At 43.4% G+C, this 18,059-nt stretch overlaps 7 protein-coding genes across 21 annotated transcripts in view; 3 read left to right on the top strand and 4 right to left on the bottom strand.

The window, feature by feature from the left end:
* The first annotated feature begins 1,093 nt into the window (after positions 1-1,093).
* Positions 1,094-3,946, top strand: LOC148175699 (cAMP-dependent protein kinase catalytic subunit beta-like). Its single transcript, XM_088033582.1, has 3 exons — positions 1,094-1,855; positions 2,953-3,193; positions 3,660-3,946. Exons 1-3 carry the CDS (start codon positions 1,255-1,257, stop codon positions 3,883-3,885), a joined length of 1,068 nt encoding a protein of 355 aa, XP_087889708.1. The 5' UTR covers positions 1,094-1,254; the 3' UTR covers positions 3,886-3,946.
* Positions 3,947-4,513: 567 nt separating this feature from the next.
* Positions 4,514-13,835, bottom strand: brm (ATP-dependent helicase brm). 5 transcript variants are annotated; one of them, XM_088034057.1, is made up of 15 exons: positions 13,661-13,835; positions 12,267-12,807; positions 10,385-10,632; positions 10,185-10,338; positions 8,981-9,118; positions 8,618-8,811; positions 7,913-8,567; positions 7,656-7,866; positions 7,248-7,608; positions 6,613-7,200; positions 6,377-6,565; positions 6,001-6,331; positions 5,725-5,955; positions 5,173-5,678; positions 4,514-5,126 (listed from the first exon to the last, which is right to left on the bottom strand). In XM_088034057.1, exons 2-15 carry the CDS (start codon positions 12,798-12,800, stop codon positions 4,703-4,705), a joined length of 4,764 nt encoding a protein of 1,587 aa, XP_087890183.1. In that variant the 5' UTR covers positions 12,801-12,807; positions 13,661-13,835; the 3' UTR covers positions 4,514-4,702. The 5 variants fall into 5 exon arrangements, with proteins under 5 accessions (XP_087890183.1, XP_087890186.1, XP_087890185.1 ...); XM_088034060.1 differs by having other exon boundaries at positions 7,925-8,567; XM_088034059.1 differs by having other exon boundaries at positions 10,385-10,620.
* Positions 10,956-12,229, top strand: LOC148175698 (uncharacterized). Its single transcript, XM_088034073.1, has 5 exons — positions 10,956-11,061; positions 11,106-11,233; positions 11,277-11,645; positions 11,692-11,843; positions 11,889-12,229. Exons 1-5 carry the CDS (start codon positions 10,996-10,998, stop codon positions 12,035-12,037), a joined length of 864 nt encoding a protein of 287 aa, XP_087890199.1. The 5' UTR covers positions 10,956-10,995; the 3' UTR covers positions 12,038-12,229.
* On the top strand, positions 13,031-14,887 carry LOC148175696 (uncharacterized). Of its 3 annotated transcripts, none has more exons than XM_088034077.1 (5): positions 13,031-13,107; positions 13,378-13,557; positions 13,924-14,184; positions 14,230-14,658; positions 14,702-14,887. In XM_088034077.1, the coding sequence occupies exons 3-5, from the start codon at positions 13,927-13,929 to the stop codon at positions 14,840-14,842; spliced, it is 828 nt and encodes a 275-aa protein (XP_087890203.1). In that variant the 5' UTR covers positions 13,031-13,107; positions 13,378-13,557; positions 13,924-13,926; the 3' UTR covers positions 14,843-14,887. The 3 variants fall into 3 exon arrangements, with proteins under 3 accessions (XP_087890203.1, XP_087890202.1, XP_087890205.1); XM_088034076.1 differs by lacking the exon at positions 13,031-13,107 and adding an exon at positions 13,222-13,315; XM_088034079.1 differs by lacking the exon at positions 13,031-13,107 and having other exon boundaries at positions 13,376-13,557.
* LOC148175695 (kynurenine formamidase-like) lies at positions 14,654-15,824 on the bottom strand. Its single transcript, XM_088034075.1, has 3 exons — positions 15,666-15,824; positions 15,305-15,620; positions 14,654-15,267 (listed from the first exon to the last, which is right to left on the bottom strand). Exons 1-3 carry the CDS (start codon positions 15,769-15,771, stop codon positions 14,847-14,849), a joined length of 843 nt encoding a protein of 280 aa, XP_087890201.1. The 5' UTR covers positions 15,772-15,824; the 3' UTR covers positions 14,654-14,846.
* A 32-nt stretch (positions 15,825-15,856) lies between these two features.
* On the bottom strand, positions 15,857-16,870 carry LOC148175694 (kynurenine formamidase-like). Its single transcript, XM_088034074.1, has 3 exons — positions 16,708-16,870; positions 16,346-16,661; positions 15,857-16,298 (listed from the first exon to the last, which is right to left on the bottom strand). The coding sequence occupies exons 1-3, from the start codon at positions 16,802-16,804 to the stop codon at positions 15,863-15,865; spliced, it is 849 nt and encodes a 282-aa protein (XP_087890200.1). The 5' UTR covers positions 16,805-16,870; the 3' UTR covers positions 15,857-15,862.
* A 434-nt stretch (positions 16,871-17,304) lies between these two features.
* LOC148175692 (GTPase-activating Rap/Ran-GAP domain-like protein 3) overlaps positions 17,305-18,059 on the bottom strand; it is a 32,311-nt gene continuing 31,556 nt past the window's right edge. For all 9 annotated transcript variants that reach the window (XM_088034063.1, XM_088034067.1, XM_088034064.1 and 6 more), the window contains one exon: positions 17,305-17,803. In XM_088034063.1, the coding sequence (XP_087890189.1) occupies positions 17,583-17,803 (221 nt within the window). In that variant the 3' untranslated portion in view covers positions 17,305-17,582. The remainder of the gene's footprint in view (positions 17,804-18,059) is intronic.

The raw sequence follows: 18,059 nt of genomic DNA, 5'->3' as shown, positions 1-18,059 counted from the left end.
TTTCATTTTCCTGAAGTGAGCCTTCAGCGGCGTCTAAATTTATCCCACGGATATGAAAAATACCTACAGAATTTAAGGAGTTAAGTAGAGACGCAGTTGGTTTTAATGGTTCTATTTTGGATCCCGCAAGGTTAAAAGTACCACGTTCATCCCAAATCGTCTTTGTCTTGCCAGCTGATCAGACAACGACCCCTTTGCATCAAGCCAAAGAAACACTTTTTCCAACTTTCTGCGTTTCGCTTTGGCAGTTTAGACCATGTGCAGACGTAAACTGGTATTTTTAGAAGGTGTTTGGATGAGAGCCAAAGTATTCCGCGAAAAATCTTTCATTTGGGGTCGGACAAACGCCTTCCACCTTTAGAATAAATGCGCAATTTGGCAGCGGAATTTCCCTGGTTTTGTTCTTTGTCATTTGCCAACTCCGTTGGTGTTTTCATCGGTTTTGAACCTTGGTGGAAAGTTTCCGAAATATTTTTATACCAGGAATATAAACAAAGGACGCTGATTTTTCCTTCGATCTAGGCTATAAACCGACTTGCGTAAACTCCAATTTTGCCAAATTTTCGAACGTCATTTACTTATTTAAAGATATCCGTCTTGAACGATATTTCGACTCTTTGTCAGGTATCAACGAAACATTGACCTTCTGGTTGCCGGAAGTAGTAAAATCGAGCGGTTTGGAGCTTTCCCAATGGTCCAGGGAAAATAGACACAAAAATTTTAAAAGCTCCTTTATTCTTTTAACATAGAACTTGGTGCCTTTTTTAGATTGAGGAAGCATTGAGTGAACTTGACTTTAGAAACTATATCAAGTTTATGGGAGAAAATATACACAAAGAAATTCAATCTGAAGATTAATTTCATACAATGTTAGAAAATCTGGTGGATTAAGACTTTTTCGATGTATTCTGTTATAAAACAAAGCGCTCTAACTACTCTATTTTAAAAATGCTGTGAAAAAGAGACAATTTCTAGAAAATTAAAAAAAATTGCTATATCTTGAAAACGCTTAGTCCTACGAAAAATATTATACAGTTTTTTTTGTTGCAAATTTGATAAGGTACAATTTTTATAATAGGTGTTTTTGCCGTTGGAATCATCCGTGATGAAATATTTGCAAATAATTGTTTTCTTTGACATTTACCCTATTTTGCCTGGACTGCAACCCAAATTTGGACTTTAATTTGCAAAAAGTCAATGCTAATCTGTCAAATCCGCCTTTTTTTGTCACGTTAATCCCCCAAACTGTCCCCAATGGAGCAAGAAAAGCTCAACAAACACTACATGGAGTACGACATCTTCCTCAAACGCACAAAAAGAGATTTCGAAAACCGCTACCGCGTCGACGAGCTCAAACCCAACGGCGACCTCGAAGACTTCCAAATGATAAAGACTCTGGGCGCGGGGTCCTTCGGACGCGTGGTGCTGGTAAAACACAAAATCAAAAACGACAAATTATACGCGATGAAATGCATGGATAAACAGCACATCGTGAAAAGCAAACAAATCGCGCACACGATGTACGAAATCCGCGTGTTGGACGCGATCAGATTCGACTTTATCATCAATTTGGACTTTTTTTTCAAAGACAACGTGTACTTGTTCCTCGTCATGCCGTTCGTCAATGGGGGCGAAATGTTCTCGCATCTGCGAAATCTCAAGAAGTTCGATGAGACTTTGGCGAAATTCTACGCGGCGCAGGTGATCCTCGCCTTCGAGTACATGCACTTCCTGGGGATGGTCTATCGGGATTTGAAACCGGAAAACATTCTGGTTGATCGAGATGGGTACATTAAAGTGACGGACTTGGGGTTTGCCAAGAAGATCGACGACCAGCGAACCTACACTCTGTGCGGTGAGTGTCAAATGAAAAATGTATCCATTATCGCCCAGATTTTTTTAAGTACTTTAGAATTGTTTTTTCTGTATGTTTTAATTTTTACCATAAACTACTGTCGTTTGACTTTCCATTAACATTTTTTTTAAGCAAATGGTTGTTTCAGTTTTTAGCAAAAAAAAGTTCAGAGCATTTGTCACTTCACCGTATTTAATTTTTTTGTCGTAAAATGATAAACTGAATATACAGGGTGATTGGTAAGTAAAGCACCATCTCTTACCGGTGGAATCAGAAAGCTTACAGAAAGTAAAAACTTTCTTTATTTTCCTTCTCTTGTAAAAGTTACAAAGTTGACTTCATACTCCTTCTGGAATAGCGCAGAACTTTTTGGTACATGCATTTTAAGAACACCCCTGTACATATATAATAAAAAAATTCTTCTCCTCCATCAACCCCTATTTTAAGATGACAATAGTAGATTTTGTTATGCGCCAGAAAAGTGGTACTTTTCGTCGAGAAATTAAATTGCAGTAGCGAGGCGAAGCGTAGCGTAGCCGAGCGTATGCAAAACTGCGAGACAGCAAAGCCACTTTTCGGCCAAATGACAAATACTACTTTTTCTCCAAACGTTAGATTTAGTTTCACGACTGACAATGAGTGAACGCAAATTGAACTATAAACATGGATGGCCATGCATGTAGTTGTCATTGATGACATTTACTGTGAAAAATATTGGTTTCAAAGAGTTTCAAAGATCGCGCAAGTGCAGGTGCAAAATGTGAGTCTCAAATATGTAGTAACCGTCACAAAAAGTACTTTTTCTGCCTAGGCAGACAAAGTGTTTCCATGTCAACAAACGCTTTTCATTACTTATAACAAAATTGCCAACTTTACTGTCTAAAAACGACTAAAAGATAGAGACTTTTTGTGACGTTTGGAGAAAAAATTGTTTATTTAAATCTCGTTCTTCGCATATAATTTTTTTTCTTATTTTTGAAACTGGACTAACCGTGCTAAGTCGATAAAAATAGCTTAATGAATTCCGAAAGGTGAATGTTCTTGTCGCCAAGCAGTCTGGCCATGGTAATTACCAACTGATAACATTATCTCCACAGGGACCCCTGAATATTTAGCCCCTGAGATCATCCTCAGCCAAGGGTACAACAAATCCGTAGACTGGTGGGCGATCGGAGTGCTAATCTACGAGATGGCGGCGGGGTATCCACCCTTCTACGCCAAAGACCCCATGAAAATCTACGAGAAGATCGTGTCTGGGAAGTTCACTTGTCCTCAACACTTCTCGAAGGCGCTCAGAGATCTCGTGCAGAACATAATCCAAGTCGATCGGACCAAGAGGTAAACACGAGCACGTGTCCGAGGAATTGTGCCAGCGCCTGAAATAGACTCCCAAGCTGGAAAGTTTGATGAGCGTTGAATATTTCCGCTTTCTGAAACTTCACCCGGAAGTGGTTCCGCCCGTTCGCTTTTCACACGTGTGAATTATTAATTTATCCACACGTGATTTATGCGACTTTCTAAGACACCCGAAATACCTGCAAGTCAGTGTTTACATCTTCATTTATACGATAAAACATTTCCTTCGCGTTTCTTTGTGCGATTGGCCATGGAACGGATGTCCTAAATATACAGTTTATCTTTCCGAACAAATTTAGGCTACATCTTTCAATGCCATTAAACAACGCAAAATCGAACGCATTGCTATAAATAAAACACTTCAGGAAGTACCTGTATGACTTGACATATGTCCAATGGCTATAAATAAGTTCCAAGCACCGCGCAAAAATTATTTTTACGTTTTCAGATACGGAATTCTGAAAAATGGGAGCAGAGATGTGAAAGGGCACGACTGGTTTAAAAGTGTCGACTTTGACCAACTCTTGCGAAGAAGAGTCAAACCGTCGTTCAAACCAAAAGTCCGGGATGCTGGAGATACTAGCAACTTTGACTATTACGACGAGGAGCCGTTCCGGACGAGTTCCAAAGAGGAGTTCCCGGAGGAATTCGCCGAGATTCGAATACCCAAGTGATCCAGATAATAAATAAGCATCCTCAACTCTGGGATGATTAATAAAGTTTATTACAGCACAAGTATCCAGTATCTATAGAAGTAGATAATCTTCGAAATAAATAAATCTTGACTGAATAAGAATAAGAAAAACACCTCCAATTAATCAGTATAAAACTATACTAAAATATTTCGACTTTTGGAAAATCTAAAAACAATTTTTTATTTAAAAAATCGCGAGAAAAACGATGATAATGATAATCCGAGATATTGAGCACATGTTTTTATTGCGCACTTACACAATCTTTGAAATTTCGAGCGGGAAATTTAAAATATTTGTATGTTTAAATTCCATTTTTTACTAATGTAATAATATAGACTTATAAAAGTAGCTTCCAGATCAAGAATTCTCTAGAGTACAATCTGATATTAACCAAATTTAGTTTGAAGGTTAGACAGAGCAGGAAAAAAAAAATAAAATTCAAACCCCCAATATTCTGCCGAACACCCGGTAAGTTTTAAAAATCTAAAATCTAATTTCGCGTTTTAAACATCGACTTGTTTGACTTTTATTTTTCCATTAAATAATTAAAGAATTCGCCGAAATTAGAATCCCCAAGTGATCCAGATAATAAATAAGTATCCTCAACTCTGGGATGATTAATAGTTTATTACAGCACAAGTATCCAGTATCTATAGAAGTAGATAATCTTCAAATAAATAAATCTTGACTGAATAAGAATAAGAAAAACACCTCCAATTAATCAGTATAAAACTATACTAAAATATTACACACGTGGCTAATCTATTTCCAAACAAAATAAAGCAGAATCTGAAACTTAATCATCGTCGTCATCGTCATCGTCCGAAACATACCTCTTAGCCGATCGCTTACGCCTACCACTGGTTTTCTTATTTTTTAACTTGATCTTCATCTTCACCGACTCTGAATCCGACTTGTCATCTTTATCATCATCGGAATCTGGACCGCCACTCTCAATCCGTTGTTTGGCGTTGGTGAAGACACTCTGCAGAACAATACTGTCTTCGTGGATCAACGACGCTTCTTCATTGTAAATTTGCGCGTTCTGACACAAGAGCATAAAGTCACGCTCTAAATCAATAAAATCGTTATATTTCCCGTCTTCGATCTTCCCAAGAATTCGATTGATGTCGATGGGCTTCTTAATGATCTCGTAATAGTCCGGATAGTCCTTCCTGGGTGGTAACTTCATGAACGGCTCACTCAACAGTCTGCCGTCACTGTAAGCACGTGGTAAAACAACTGAAGAGGGTAAAAGAGTCTCACCTGTCAGTGTAACTCGTGACGATGCTCATCAACTTCCTCATTTGTTTCTTGAGTTTCATATCGGCGCTGTTTTGCGCTCGCCGTCTCTTACTTGTTCCCACTTCACTGTCGGAGTCGTCTCCTCTCTTCTTCCGTTTCCGGCCTCTCCGCTTCTTTACCTTTTCTTCTTCTTCGTCTTCGTCGTCGTAATCACCACCGTCATCGATGGCCTTCAGCCACTCCTTCTCGGTAAGACTATCGGTGTAGTCCACCTCCTTCCTTTGCCTGGTGCCTCTTCCTAGAGCCGATTCGGCATCTTCATAAGCCCACGGATCAACTTCATCGTCTTCCTTAACCAGCCAATGGGGGAGTTCGCTGATTTCCATCATCCGCGCTTTGCGATTAGGACCCAATTTCGCCTCTTCCCGTCTTCTCTCTAGGTCCATTTTCTGGAACAATTCGAACTCGGCTTCGGAGCGCGCGACCATCTGGTTCACTGTCTCGTCGTCCGGAACCTCGTTCTCTTCCTACCAAAGAAATGTAAGAAAAATGCGAACTCCAAGTCGAAATTACCTCTTCTTCATCGCCGTCCTGGTGGAGGATACTCTGCAGGAATTGCTGCCGTTCGGACCCCGTACTCTTCTGATCGAACATACCGGCTTGGATGACCTTCTCGTCCATGTTGAGTTTGTACCTCGCAGCGGCAAGAATCCGCTCTTCTACTGAATTGACAGTCATCAATCTCAATACGCGCACTTCGTTCTGTTGGCCGATTCGATGAGCGCGATCTTGAGCTTGCAGGTCCTTAAAAGAACGATAAGTGTTGAGTTACCACCAACCAGAAGTTACCTGATGCGGATTCCAATCAGAATCAAAGATGATGACAGTATCGGCACTCTGCAAGTTCAAACCTAAGCCTCCAGCGCGCGTCGACAACAAAAACAAGAAGTAATCGCTGTTTTTAGCGTTGAATTTCCTCAGGAGTTCCCCACGGTCCTCCGCTTTCGTGGTGCCGTCGAGTCGGAGGTAGCCAAACCCTCGCCAAGTCAAATAGTCTTCCATGATGGTCATCAGTTGGGTCATTTGACAGAAGAGGAGGACGCGATGTCCTGTGGCTTTAAGTTTCGGGAGGATGCGGTCCAAGAGCTCGAACTTTCCAGACGCACGAAACAGGTCCGGACTGAAACAAAAACTAAAAAAACGGGAGTAAAGAGGTGCGACTTACCCTGAGATGACACCACCGGAAATGCCCACATGGTCGCAATATTTCTCTTCAATGTTCTGGAACATGAACGGGTGGTTGCAGAGCTTCCGCAATTGCACGATGGTGTTCATCAGAGCCTTCGCTCCGCCTTTTCCTTTGTTACCTTTTTCGGAGCCATCGGTCAAAAGAACACCTTTGCTTTGCATGTGTCTGGAAAAAACAATAAGTATTCGGAAACAAAACACTCGCGCTCGTACTTGTAAAGAACCTTCTGGAGTCCAGACATGTCACATTTGATGATATACTCGACTTTATCAGGGAGTTGCGACTCGACTTCCTTCTTCAATCTTCTTAGTAAAAAGGGTCGCAACACTTTATGCAAACGCCGAATGATCAAAATCGTCTCTTCTTCGTTCAACTCGACCTTCTCACCAGTGGTGGCGAAAGGAGCGTTGAACCACTGCTCAAAAGTGGAGCAGCTTTTGAAAATCGATGGGAGTAAGAAGTTGAGGAGAGCCCACAACTCCGGGAGTTTGTTCTGCAAAGGAGTACCAGTAAGAAGCAAACGGTGTGGAGCCAAATAGTGCGTGTTCAGCACTTGGGTCAGTTTGCAATGATGATTCTTCATTCGGTGACCTTCATCTATTATCATATATTTCCATGGGAGTTTCGCCAAGACTCCTTTATCCTTGATGACGTATTCGTAGGTGGTCAACAGAACGTTGAATTTGGTTGAGCGCATTTGGCTCTGGATGGCTCTTCGTCCAGCTGGGGAGCCTTTGTAAGAGACCACGACGACTGAAGGAGACCACTTTTCGAACTCGAGGACCCAATTTGACAAAGTTCTGCAAAATAACACTAAAGAAGAGTCGAGTTTTCAGTGGCGACTTACGATAACGGGACGATGATCAAATAAGGACCGTTAACCTTCTTCTTTTCCATCAAATAAGTAATTAGAGCGATGGTTTGGATGGTTTTGCCCAAACCCATCTCATCCGCAAGAATCCCATTGAGGTTGTTGTTGTACAACGAGACCAACCATTCAAGTCCTTTAGTTTGGTACTCTTTCAATTGACCATTTACCATGATGGAAGCTTGTTCGGTGACAATCTCATGGACTGTGTGAGCGATACTATAATACGTTTGTTCTTCGTTTGCGTTTTTATGGTACTCATCATCCTCGACTTTGGCCTTGTTGATAACATCCTTCGCTTTGTCTTCTTCGGTTCTGGCTTCATTTTCTCTCCTCCGGACTGTAACTTAAGAGGTAACACCACTTTACCACTGTGAAAAAACTCACGTTCTTCTTCGTCCTCATCGGAATCTTCGTCGTCCGAGTCTATAGCTTCCCACCCCGGATGTTGCAGCAACCATTCTTGCAACTGACTCAACATGGGCGCTTCTTCTCCCATTAGTCTTTTACCCGTGGCCATTTCAACTACAGTTATTGGACGATCGGAACCTTGGGATCCATCGTCGTCCAAACCTAACCCTTCGCGTCTCTTTTTTTTCTATAATTCCACAGTGAAAAACAGGCGATTTACTGGTGAAATTTACCTTTTCTGTTACCTTTTTACGCTTCTCTTCTTCTTGTTGTTTCCGCTTTTGCTCCAACTTGTGCTGTTTGACCATCTCCGTGAGATTACCGATGTACTCATCAGTTTGCGACAACAAGAAAGCGAGACGTTTGTCTTTCTTCTGATCGATAAGTTTTCGGTAACCTTCTTCGTCCTCCGCCATGAGTCTCCTCATTCGTTCTTTCTCGATGCGTTCTTGTTCCTTCTTCTGTTCGCGTTCGGCATTCGCGTGGTAATTCATGACGGCTTTGTTCAAACGCGCCAACTTGGCCTGGTTGTTGCGATGAAACTCCTTAAAATCTTTGCCGTGTTGGAGGACCGAAGTCAAGAACTCCTGGTGCTTCTGTCTCCGTTTGCGCTCGGCTTCCAATTTCTGCTGCTTCTCCAACTTCTCAGTAGCTCGAGCTTCGCGCAAACCTTGTCGCTTTGTCCTCTTGTACGCTTTAACATTAACCGCAGTCTCCAGAGTCGTATCTCTGCGCGTGCAGGCGATGATTTCGCTCCTCAGCTGTCTCTGGAAGTTGAGACAACGCAAAGCCCGCAGCTCGATTTGGGCTTGAACGCGCAAGTCTTCAGACATGTTTGTGGGGAGGTTACTCAGTTGGTCCATCCTTGCGGCGATGCGTGACGCCAATCTGTTAAAAATAAAAAAGTTAGATGAAGAGGTGGAGAATGGACGAGTTACCTGTTCTCTCGTTCTTGGAGGATGACGACAGGATCGATTCCTGCGGGTTTGGGGACTGTGGTAATGCGGTTTTGTTTGGTGGAAGTCTGTTGGTTGGTACCTTGGGTCGGTTGGCCTGGACCCCCTGGCCGCACCCCCGTAGCGTTTTGTTGGGGGCCGCTAGGGGGCCCCGGTTTCACGCCTTGAAGCTGCGCCTGGAAGAACGTGATCTTTAACGTGTTTCCTGCGTATCGTAATAATAATAACACTCTTCTACAAGGTCAGGAATCGGAAAAATTAATTCTACGCAATTTAATTTGTCATTGAAACTAGACGATTCGTTTCTAATATTGCCATTGCTTGAATGCCATGCAGAATTGTTACCTGGGGTGGTATGGGACCTGGGGGACCAGTCGGGGGTCCCACTTGTGACAAGGGCGGACCTGGAGGTCGCATAGATTGTTGTGAGACGCCACTTTCAGGAGGAAGTGGTTCGTTACCTTCGTTAGCGGGTGGACCACCCTATAAATTTCGTTATTGCAGCTTGATTCAGGTTCAAACATGCACAATACTACTACAAAATTCTACTAGGCTGCATAACATAAAAAACTCGTTATTTTGTTTGAAACGGACAATTAAAATTATAATAGCGACTTTTGCTCAAATTGATAAGGTCTACTTTAATAACAGCATGCGAGTGCGTATCGGCAAGCAAAACTAAACATAGCATAGAAGGAAAGGCAATAATAGTGATGTGGAGAAAAGTGCAAACGGCCAAAATTCAAAGGCAGGCGGTGTTTGCATGTTACTGTAAATCCGCGGCTTTTCTTAAGTCTTAAACTAACTTAAACAGTTCGTTCAACTCTGGAAACAACTAAATTCCATTCGGCGAAATGTGAGGTGAAAACTCACACCAAATTGGACTTTCCAGGTCGTTTGTGATTAAGTCAACGATACATTAATTATCACTCACAAACAAGTGGGAGTTACTAAATAAAAATGTCTGTTGTTTAATTGCTTTTGTTATCTTAGACTAGCCTATTTCCAGGTACTAAAACGATTCCTTTATCTGTGGTGGAATAATTTTTATTATTTTTCGTCAACATTTCCTTTCACGGTTGAAAAAATTGTCCATAATTTCTAATGTGCGGAAAAGTTGGATGCCTAGACGTGTAAAAGAATGACATAAAGTATAAAAAAAATACGTTTTGTTTCTATGTAATACCAGATCTTGTGTTAAAAATTGTTAAAAATGATGGTCAATTTTTTTTTCCAATTTTATTATTGAGATCAACCGTGCTTTCCAATTCATCTTTCCCGCAACTTTTAAAAAAATGCAGATCTGTGATTGGCCATTGCGTGCAATTTTGACATGCCCCCACTACAGGAATCTAATTTACCTCACTCAAACCCCGCGAATTTTAAATATCTTCTTTAGAATGACTACAAGTTGACACTCCTACCTACTTTTACTACTTTTTTTAAGTACCAAATTACTCGATTATCTATTCAACCGCGTCACATTAATTCCGCACAGCGACTACTCTAACCATGCTCGGTCACTTTGACCTCAAGCTCCAAACCTTACCGGTTGCGGTTGGGGTCCCTGCGGCTGAAAAGGACTTGATGGTGGCGTAGGACACTGCGGAGTTCCATCAGCTCGTTTTCCCTGAACGGCATTCACCATCTGTTGGCTCAAAGGTTGGTTTCTCGCCAACAACCGATAGGCCATAATCTGTGCCCTAAAATTCAAGAAATAGTCTCGTGGAGTCGCCACTCCATACCCACCTCAATTGACTCATCTGCATGGGGCTAAAAATAGTGTTGCTTCCATTGGTGCGCGCTCTTAGAGCCAACAACTGTGAGTATCTAGGGTCCTCTTGAAGTCCCTTTTCTTCCATGGAATCAATAGCGCGTTGAAGGGCATTCAAGTTTTCCTGACCTTGCGGGGGCTGGCCGGGTGGACCTCCAGGTCCTGGTGGACCTGGAGGGGGGCCCTGCGGGCCCGGCGATGACGAGGGATTCTGGGGAAAAACCTATTAAGCTTCCGGAATTTCCATTAATTAAGACAGTGTGATTGTGGTTTTGGAAATGTGCGTGTTCAGGTGATTTGAGTTAATCTCAGTTCACAGATTACAAAATATTTTCGTCCTTCAGACTGTTTAAACAAGAGACAATTAATTTTACTCTTATTATCTCTTCTTTTTATTTACTTGAAAAAAACATGCAAATCTCGGCTGGCACTGCAAGTTCATTTAATGGGTATTTCCATCTCCAGGTGTATAAATACGAAAGAACACGTAAAAACTGAAAGTTTCGTGGTATTCAAGGACTTTTGCTTGATTTGTATATTACATTCGGATCAGTTTTAACTCTGACATTGTGGCGGTCGGATCAAAATGAGTGACCAGGAAATCCAATCGTATTTTGACTTCGTCTTGCCTCTGGTGCAGAAATCCGGAAAGGTGAGTGCCTTCCTTACAAAACCACCCTTAACCCCCCAATTTAGGTGATTCTGGAGGCAAAAAACATCGAAATTGAAACCAAACACGAAATCTACGACATCGTCACAGTGTACGACCGCAAGGTCGAAGACATCCTAATAAAAGAAATCAAACGAAAATACCCCGATCACAAGTAAGAACCCCCAAACCTTGCCAGTCTTTGATGGTCGTTTTAGGTTCATCGGAGAGGAGGAATCGTCAGCGAAGAACTTTATTTCCGAGCTCACCGACGCCCCGACTTGGATTATAGACCCCATCGATGGTACGGCGAATTTCGTGCGAAACTTCCCCGTGACCTGCATCTCCATCGGGCTCACAATCAAGAAGGAGCAAGTCATGGGGATTATCTACAATCCGTTCATGGAGGAACTGTACACAGCCATCCGAGGCCAGGGGGCTTACATGAACGGCCAGAGACTCCAAACGAGCAAACAAACAGACATCCAAAGGTGTGTTCTCAACTACGAGTTGTCGCTGGCGAGGTCGGAGAAGCTCCGCGAGATGTACCTCTACAGATTCACACACTTAATCTCGGAGATTATGGGGTGAGTTGAAAACCGCGCGTTTCTAAGGGTAAATTGGGGGTTGTAGAATCCGCTCGATGGGCTCCGCTGCGATGGGGCTGTGCTACGTCGCAAGAGGTACCATGGATGCGTACCAGTGCGATGGGTTGTACCCGTGGGATGCAGCCGCTGGAGTGTTAATAGTGAGAGAAGCGGGTGGTGCTGTCAGTGACTCAACTGGTAATTTTATTCATTGTTGGGGCGTTTGGTAATGTTATTTTGCAGCCGGGAAAGAGTTTGATTTAATGAACCCGAACTTCATAGCAGCCGCTTCGAAGCCGTTGCTGGATCAACTTTTGGCTGTCGAGAAGCAAGCCGATGAAGAAAGATTGGCTGCACTGCTTGTTAAGAAGGCCAATGTTGGATGTAAATAAATTAGTAACAATGTTAAATTACTCAATGCACAATTACTTAATACGAAATTAGCGATTTGTTTCAGCATCACCGCTCTGCTGCAAATAAAAGCGGAAGAATTACCTTGAAACTTTGTCAAGGAGATTCAAACTAATTTATTGTTTAAAGAATCGCAAATAGTTTTTTTCAAATATAATTAGACGTGTAATTAATTGCCTACTGAATCATTCATGGTGCCTTTTCACAAACCTGTCCTTGCTGCGGGTGCCCTCCCATGGGCATGGGGTGCCCGGGGTACGGTTGCCCTTGCTGCATCCCCATGGGATGAGGCGGTGCCCCCGGCTGCATCCCCGGATGCCCTTGTGGCGGTGGCGGATGCGAAGGATGTCCCTGCGGGGGAGGCGGCCCGCCTGGTTGCATCTGCATCGGTGGTTGCGGCGGCGGAGCCCCCATGTGGTGACCCGGTGGAGGCCCCGGGTGTCCCTGTGGCGGAGGAGCATTAGGATGGTTTTGTGGAGGCTGCGGCATACCGGCATGTGGAGGCATGGGATGTTGAGGGGGCATATGCGGACCTGGAGGATGTTGAGGTTGCATAGGTACCATATTAGGATTTGGAGGCATGGAATGTGGTGGAGGCCCATTCACGTGACCTCCCATGGGAGGAGGACCTTGGTACGGACTATGCGGGGAGGGAGGAGGCGCCGGGCTTTGGATCGGGGGGCCCATAGGGCTCGGGGCCTGCGGAGGCGGCATCGGACTACTCTGCGGCGACGGGCTCGCCATGATTTATCTGGAAAAGTTTACATTGTAAATCTAATAACAATAAAATAATCAATTAGGTGGAACAGAGTTGTTGGTGGCGAGTTTTTTTATTTTTGCAATTAAATCGTTTTTTGTAGACACGTGACGTGCATTTGACACACCAAAACCTGTAGAATTGCGACTTTGAATAAACATTCTTTTTATCAGAAAATTAATGTTTTCTTCACAAGGTGTTAGTTAAGTCTTGCAAAAACATTTAGCGGCTCGCATAAGTGAAAAAGTCTTTCGCAAGTGATAAACGCGGGATCACTTTCACCACTTCTCTGAGGTAAAAAATATTTTGAAAAACCGCCATTACAAAATGTAAAAAAAAAACAAAAATCTCTATGAAAAAAATCAAAATTTTGACAGGTCACACTTTTGATTTTGTCAACTGTTTTAATGGGAATTAAGTGGTCAAAAGACAAAAAAGTCCAACGCTCTATTACGTCACAGCTTAGGTATATAAAAAAAAGTTGTCCAGAGGTTGTTTTTCGGTAAGAAAACCTCATTTCCGCAGTTAATTTCTTAAATTTCCAACCGCTTCGTTCTTTTCCAGGTTTTAATCTCCACTTCTTCGCTACTGCGCGATTGGCCCGTTCCTCGTCATTTAAACCGCCGTTTTACCGACGCGTTGAAGGTTACTTGCATTCTTTCTGAATTAGAGCCGGTAGCCACCTTTCTAATCTCGCGTCTCCAGAAGTTTCCAGCTCAAAAACCGCCACATTTCGACAAAACGGTAAGAACTCTCCAGAGAGCAAGTAATTGATCCATAGTTCTCTAATGGAATGACCCCTTATAGTCCCACGTATCCGGTGCTGTTCCTTCTCGAAAAAACGTACCTTTATACAAACTTCCTTGTGCCACAAACAGTTCACTTTAACCACATCTTAATTGAGCACCTTAAATAACTTCCGTCAGTGCAAAAACACTGGATTTTATTTAAAACACTAGCAAAAGCTTCGCCATTTTCTAGCAGAGCGAGCTGTAATCTGGGGTTCGCTGTCTCTCTCCGATGTAGAGACAGAGGTGCGAGTGGGACAAAGAACGAAAAAACTGCTCTTAGAGGGCGCCACATTCTTTTACCCGCGAGTTTTGATTTCAGGAAATGGAGCAGTCGCAGTTCTCTTTTATGGTAGACTCCCTCAAAGAGTTCAATTATCCCCACATACAGAGCATGGATGAGTCCGAGATACTCGACATCTTCTCCGCTGCGAACAGACAGTTCTTAGTCTCTTGGATTTTAGAGCGCCTCGGCCACCACACCAAAGACGAAGACATTGCTGAAGTTATCTGCAGTTATGGGTTTTGCTCACCTTCAGGCAAAAACGACTTCTTGAGTGGAATTTGCGGGAATTCCCTTCAGGTAATAACCACTGTCTTACATGCAACTCTAAAAACTTCTTCCCAGTTAATGATCCTCTACCGGATGTGCAACTTTATGAAATCCGCATCAAAATCCGAAGAAACTGCGCCTCTCCAACTTGAAGACATAGATAAACTAGTTAATTTGGACACGAATCTATTTCCCTCGCTCGGTCTGAAGCAAACTCTGAGCCCCGAAGAGCGAAAAAAACAAGCTGAACACGTCCTCCAAGAAACTGAAGAGATTGAGAGATATCTAGCGACTATCAAGGGTGCTTCTACGCCGAATTTGGGTGTAAAGTCGGAGTTGGTGGGGAGTATGAAGAACTTCGAGGATCGTTTACCGGAGTTTAAGCACCAAGTGTTGGATTTCATGAATAATTATAACTGTGAAGAGACAGATGGGGGGGGTTTTGGCGAGGGATTCGAAGAGGCTCTCGCCGCTTTAAACAGGAATATAAAGACAGTCCTAGAGGTGAAACTTCTCTTTATTTACTCAATTTTACAGTCTGTTTTAGTACCTACAAAGCGCGAGCGTGGTGACAAATTTCCAAGACAACACCGCCAAAACCCGCGTTGATCCCAACAGGAACCTGCTAATGATTCGCAGAATTGCCGATTTGTGCCAGGAAATCACCACTTTGAAGAAGCCCTACTAATTATTTATACATTTTTATTAATAAAATCGATTATCCGCTTTGTTATCTCGAAATCCTCCTTCGCCAGCAGCTCGCTCACGTCGAAATGGTCCACGTTGGAAGCCACCACCAGCGTGGAGTTTTTTCCAGCCCCCGTGAGCTTCTCGTGGAGTAACCGCGCCTGTTTTACAAACTCCGGCGAGTCGTTCTCGGCCGCAATCGTCAAAACCGGGGCTCCAACTCCCGAAAGATCTTGTTTCAACGGACTTAATTTCACCGCGTCTTCTTCAGAGAGCCCCAGCGCGGTGTTGATGGTCGTACGAGGGAGTTGCGTCAAGTCGTAGATTCCGGCGAGGAGAATCGCCCCTTTTACGTTCTTCGGGGCGTCGGGTAAGGTGGTGATGGCCAAATGAGCCCCTGCGGAGTAACCTAGCAAGAACACACCTCTAAAGACATGAGGGGGGTTCTTAAGAGTGGTTTTACCTGGAGTCTTTGGCGTGGTCAAGACACTTCTTCGTCGCAACGCGAATTTCGTCAATGATCTGCGCGAGAGTGACGTTGGGGCACAATTCGTACCCCAGAAAAATCGATTTTATTCCGTTTTTGTGCAACGTGGAGGCGATGAAGTGGTAAGTGCAGCGAGTCAAGGACTCCTCCTGCCAGTAACCGCCGTGGATGAAGACGGCGATTGGGGCGTCGGGGCTCAGATCCGTTCCGAAGATGTCGAGTTTTTCACGTTGGAGGGGTCCGTAGCTCACGTTCAAGGTCGAGGGGATGCTCTGGCGGGCTTTGTCGCTCGCTGCAAGAAGTCTTTGGACTTAGAGTTTAGAAAAAGGTGTCGTACCTGCAGAGACAAACTCCAGGTGCTTTTCTAGGATTTGATCAGGCGGGTACCGCTTGGACCACCTGCTGGGTAGCAGCAACTTTTCTAAACTCTCCGAGTCGGACATGTTGCGGCTGTGTCGCGGTGTTAAGTGAAAGGAATTTGTTACTAGCAGGAGATTGCGCAATCAATTTGGATTAAATTAAAATCAACTAGCTTCATCCGTTTATTAGTTTGACAATGAACTGGTTAAGTTCGTACTTTTCGTCAAGGAGACGTTCAATTATATCAAAATGATCCACTTCTGGAATGAGTGCGAAGTCAGCAGAAACCCCCAGGTGCTTGAGCTTCTGGGAAAACTCCTCTGACTGTCTGATAAAATCGGGGCTTTCATTTTCACCAACAATCAAATGGAACGTCGTCCCTCCACCAACAATTCTTTGTTTTAAAGGACTCATTTCCACGGCCACTTCTTCGTCCAATTTCAGCGATTCGTTAATTACAGTTTTTTGGAGAAGCGACAAATCGAACACTCCAGACGTCAAGATCGCTCCTTTTACAATAAACCGGTTCTCTTCACAAGTCTTGAAGAAATTGGTAAAAAGGAAAGCGACAAGATGTGCTCCAGCGGAGTGCCCCATAAAATACAACCCCCTAAAAATCGGGTGTTAAGTGCTTGTTAGAACGACCACTCCAACTACTTTGATTTCCTCGCGTATTGTAAGCACTTTCGAGTGGCTTCCTCCACCTCCTGGACGATTTCCGGGAGAGTGACTCCAGGGCACAAATCATATCCAACGAAGATCGTCTTAATTCCGTTGCGATGGAGGTTGGTAGCGATGAAATGATAACTCGCTCGCGAGATTTCGGGGGCTTGCCAGTAGCCACCGTGGAGGAACACTAAGATGGGGGCGTCGTCAGGAAGGTCGGTGCCGACAATATCCAGTTTCTGTCTCTCGGTAGCTCCGTAGGGGATGTTTAACTCGGAGGGTAGTTTTTTAATGGCGGCGGTGCTAGCTGAGGAAGAACCAACTGGAGGAAGTACGAAATTTCGGTTAAATACCTTCGTGGATGAGTTGGATGTGGCGTTTGATCACTTCTTCGGGTGGTAGTCTCTTGGACCAGTAGCTGGGGGAGCACAGGATGTCCAGGTCGTTCATTTTGTGCGCACGGAAACCTTACAACTTGCATAATCGGGTTATTTACAAGGTCTTTGGTGTTTGTTTACAGTCTCAGATAACTGTTATCGTTTTTATTTGTTGGGGTCATTTGGAACTCTTTGCTAATTTCGTAAAAGTCTGCACAAAGAGAGCACAGTTCGGCGGAAGAGAATTTTATTCGAAAAAAATTCTCTTCCGGCGAATCGTGAGAGGTGGAAATGAATAAAAAACAGTGCGAAAGTAATGTTAATTTTTTATTAGTTTACACCCATTTGAAAATGTTTAAAGAATATACGTACAGTGGTATCACAGAATAAATCCAATTTGCAAAAACAGCTTTGCACAAGAAATTCTGCCAAGTTCCATTCGGATGTTACAAGTGCAAATTGGATGAAACCGAATGAAGATATTAAAGAAAGAGAGATGGCCGAGAACATCGATAGACGCAAAAGTGTAAAGTGACCAACCCGTTTTTCCGAACTTACCACGTTCTTGATAGAAGGAAGTACAAACAATGAACTTAATTAAAACACTGATTACGTTGATATGGTTACAGAGTGCTTCCAAGCGGATACGGAAATGCAATTTCAACCAATTTGTGGCTATCTAGTAGAACATCAAAGACTATATTGATGCAATGGTATGTCGGGGACATTTAACAATGGCACATGCTGAGGCCCAAAAGACACTAAATTAAAGCAGTGTGCCACAAACAAAATCTTTTATTCGCAGATTCGCGACCATCTCTGCAAAGTTTCTCAGTGCGGAATTGTAATTATCATTTGATTGATGATGACATTTTTGCTTTGGGCGGCGGCACGGGGGAACTCGTCGCACTCCTCGACACGCGGGGTTGATCCGGAACTGTTAGTTTAGAGTCTGCAGATTTCCAGGTCGCTGGAGATTCTGTCGAGGCACAACTGTGGTCCGGATTCCCACTTCGGCTCAACGCATGAATCGGGATGCGGTACAGTCGCAGAGGACGAACTTCCGGTGACACTGCAAGAGACGATTTGAATTTAAATAGGGGAAATTTCACACTCGGCTGCCTCTTTTGTCACTCTTTCTACACTTTTAGAGAGGGGAGGTTGACCCGGCGCATCCACCATTTCGCAAATTTGCTGTTTTAATGACTAATTGAGGTTTAAGTACGAAATCTGCAATGTCCTCTCTACTGTCGTAAATCTAAAAGAGTTTAAGCAGGAAACATTCGTTCAATTCAATTGATTTAATGGCACAATTTTGATTTAAAAGA

The sequence above is a fragment of the Gnatocerus cornutus genome, chromosome 4 (assembly GCF_029298725.1).
Source record: "Gnatocerus cornutus isolate USDA-ARS CGAHR chromosome 4, icGnaCorn1.1, whole genome shotgun sequence".
NCBI lineage: Eukaryota > Metazoa > Arthropoda > Insecta > Coleoptera > Tenebrionidae > Gnatocerus > Gnatocerus cornutus.
This window is presented reverse-complemented; position numbering and strand designations above follow the sequence as displayed.